General features: G+C 36.9%; 1 protein-coding gene across 1 annotated transcript; it reads right to left on the bottom strand.

The window, feature by feature from the left end:
• Positions 1 to 208: 208 nt before the first annotated feature.
• On the bottom strand, positions 209 to 2745 carry LOC132643998 (uncharacterized). The gene is made up of 8 exons (XM_060360533.1): positions 2478 to 2745; positions 1985 to 2436; positions 1742 to 1822; positions 1516 to 1576; positions 816 to 1433; positions 663 to 725; positions 337 to 578; positions 209 to 289 (listed from the first exon to the last, which is right to left on the bottom strand). The coding sequence occupies exons 1-8, from the start codon at positions 2743 to 2745 to the stop codon at positions 209 to 211; spliced, it is 1866 nt and encodes a 621-aa protein (XP_060216516.1).
• Positions 2746 to 3169: the final 424 nt, after the last annotated feature.

The raw sequence follows: 3169 nt of genomic DNA, 5'->3' as shown, positions 1-3169 counted from the left end.
GCTCCACTCTCACTTCCTTATCCCTCCTCAACCTTGTAATATTCTTTATGATCAAATAGATACTCCATGTTACTTCCCATTACTCTGTCAAGATCATTTTAAGAGTCATTGAGTCAGTCTCCAAGATTACAAGCAATAGATCATTTGTTACATAGTATTTAAACCCCTCCTTTAATGCCATATGGTCAAATTTATTTCATATATCACCTTATTGATTGTCATCTTCCCTCCATGCACCATAGTGTTTCTCTACTTCTATATTTGCCACATTGTGATCACTGGAATGGCTCTAATATTAGATTTTAACTTAGATGAAAAATCAGCATTCCACCAGACCTGTATCACTTGTTTCACCTGAAGCATAGTTGTTGTGATTCCTACAGCAGGTTTAACATATCTCCAGACCTGTGAAGCAATTTTCCCTGTGACAAATAGATGATCTACAGTTTCACATTGTTTAGGATCACAATAATAGCATTTTCCTTCTGTATCAATCCCAATCCTTCTCACTATATCCCCTACTGGTAGTTTGCATTTCCACAATCTCCAGAAAAAGAATGAGATTTTGAAAGGCAAACCTGGAATCCACAAGCTTTTGTATATATCAGACTTCTCAGATTTCCTTCTTAAGAGCTCCTATGCATTTCCAACTATAAATTTACCAGATGTTGTCATCATCCACCTTGGTTTATCCCATTCTTCTGTAGATTCATAAAAGTCTAATTCTTCCAGTATATGATCAACAATATTAGTAGGAAAAAGCTATTGTAGTTTACTCATATTCCACCCATCCTAATTTCTCAATTCCTTCACACCTTGTACTGTTTCATCCACAATAAAATCATTAGGAACTAAGTAGTATAAAGCTCCAAGTTTTGTCCAATTATCAAACCAGATATTGGCAGTTCCACTTCTTGGCTCCCACCACATTTCATGCTCCATGTTGTCTCTAGCTTCTAACATCATTTTCCAGACCTGAGAGCCTCCTTTCCAAGGCACATACTGAGGGTAGTGCCTTTTACAATACTTGTTCCACATATAATTTGACCATAGAGTATTTGTAGTTCTAAATTTCCACCAAAGTTTATCACATAATGCTTTAGAAACATCAAATAAGGATCTGAAGCCAACTCCACCTTCCTCCTTTGGCAAGCACAGATTCATCCATGAAGACCAATGTCTTTTTCTTCCTTCTTCACTATTATTCCAGTAAAATCTTGCAAACACCCTATGCAGGTCATATATAACACCCTTTGGAGGTCTGATAGCTGAGAGTAGGTGAATTGGCATACTCAGTAAAACACTGCTAATCAAAACAGCTTTTCCTCCAAAAGATAAAAGTCTTCCTTTCCAAGCTGCCAGTTTGTCCTTCACTTTTTTGATCAAGTCACTATAATCAGCCTTTCTCTTTCTTGCATGTGTGATTGGGCAACCTAAGTATGTGAATAGGAAAGATCCCCTAGAAAAAAACAGTAATATCCTCCACCTGTTGCACTATCACATTTGCAACTTTACTATGCATGTAGAAGGAACTTTTTCCTCTATTGATAAACTGCCCTGACATCTGCTCATACTCCTATAATATTCCCATGATCAACTGTAATGAATTATCATCTGCAGATGAAAATATAATAGTATCATCTGCATAAGCAAGATGATTCAAATTAGCACTCTATTTAGGTATTCCATAGCTTCGAAAGCCATTGTCCTCAAATAAAGAGTTCAATGCTCTAGACAGTACTTCTGCAGACAAAATAAACAAAGCAGGAGAGAGTGGATCTCCTTGCTTAACACCTCTTGTTGAATGGAAAAATCCAGAAGCCTGTCCATTGAATAGAACTGAGTACCAATTGTTTGTTATCAATCTCCATATCATATCTATAAATACTTCTGCAAATCCCATCTTCCTCAGAACTCTTGCCAAAAAAAAACTCATGATACTCTATCATAGGCCTTAGCCATGTCCAGTTTAAGCACCACACACCACATTAGCTGGTTTTCCCCTAAGTCTTATATCTGAAACCACCTCTTGTGTTAACAGTACATTCTCAATGATACATCTTCCCTTTACAAAACCAGACTGATTAGCAGATATCAAAGAAGGCAAAACCTTTTCAAGTTTATTTTGCACCACTCTAGAAATCACTTTGTTAATAAAATTACTGAGACTTATGGGCCTCATATCTGCAAAGGTCTCAACATTATTCCTCTTTGGGATCAGAACCAGATTTGTATGAGTTATGGACTTTGGTAAAGTTTGTCCTTCAAAGAAGACTTTCACTACATTATACACATCAGCCCTCACAATTTCCCAGCATACTTGATAAAATACTCCTAGCATACCATCTGGACCACCTGAGCTATCTCCTGATAGATCAAACACTGCATTCTTAACATCTTCTAGAGTTGGCATGCTCATAAGTATCTGATTTTCTCCTGAGTAACCATATTAGGAACATATTGCAGCAATGAGAAACCTGAGGAGATATCCTCCTGTGTAAACTGATGATGATAAAATTGAGTTGCTTCCTCAGCTAGAGCATTTTCCCCCTCAATCCAACTTCTATCTTGCTTTTTCATCCTTTTGACCTGCAGTCTCTTCCTTCTACCATTTACCATATTGTGGAAAAACCTTGTATTCCTATCCCCCTCAGAGAAGCAAGTAAAATGAGATTTCTGTCTCCAGAACTCCTCCTCATAATGCATATACTTCTTCAATTCTGCTTGTGCTAGTTGGAGTACCATCCTGTTTGCAAGAGAAGGATCATCTTCAAAGAGCTGTTCTTTAACTCTCACAATATCTTCCCTTACTACTAGTTTCTTGAAGATATCCCCACATGTAGCTTTACTTCATTCTGATAAAACAGACTTAACCTTTTTAAGTTTCAGTTTAAAAGTAATGAGTTCATCTGCTTCAAAATCAGTATTCCACCCTTGATTCACAACCTCTAAGAAGGATTCATGTTCTATCCAAAACTTTAGAAATCTGAAAGGCTTCCTTACATGTTGAGATGAATTTCCACAAGTAAGTAGAAGAGGAGGATGATCAGAACCAGTTCTAGATAAATGATCAACTTCCATGCAACCAAACCAATCATGTAGTTTTGAATTAGTGAGCATTCTATCCAACCTTTTGAAAATACAATCTCTACTAGCTATACCATTCCAC

Source organism: Lycium barbarum, chromosome 6, assembly GCF_019175385.1.
Source record: "Lycium barbarum isolate Lr01 chromosome 6, ASM1917538v2, whole genome shotgun sequence".
In the NCBI taxonomy this organism is placed as follows: Eukaryota; Viridiplantae; Streptophyta; class Magnoliopsida; order Solanales; family Solanaceae; genus Lycium; species Lycium barbarum.
Note: the sequence above shows the minus strand (reverse complement) of the source record. Positions and strands in the feature narration are given on the sequence as shown.

Coding starts and splice junctions, on each gene's coding strand:
- LOC132643998 (XM_060360533.1), bottom strand. CDS start 2,745: ATGGTACTCCAACTAGCACAAGCAGAATTGAAGAAGTATATGCATTAT. Junction 1,577..1,741: donor TGTTTATTTTGTCTGCAGAA/GTACTGTCTAGA, acceptor GGAATATTATAG/GAGTATGAGCAGATGTCAGG. Junction 290..336: donor AGGTGAAACAAGTGATACAG/GTCTGGTGGAAT, acceptor ATCTAATATTAG/AGCCATTCCAGTGATCACAA.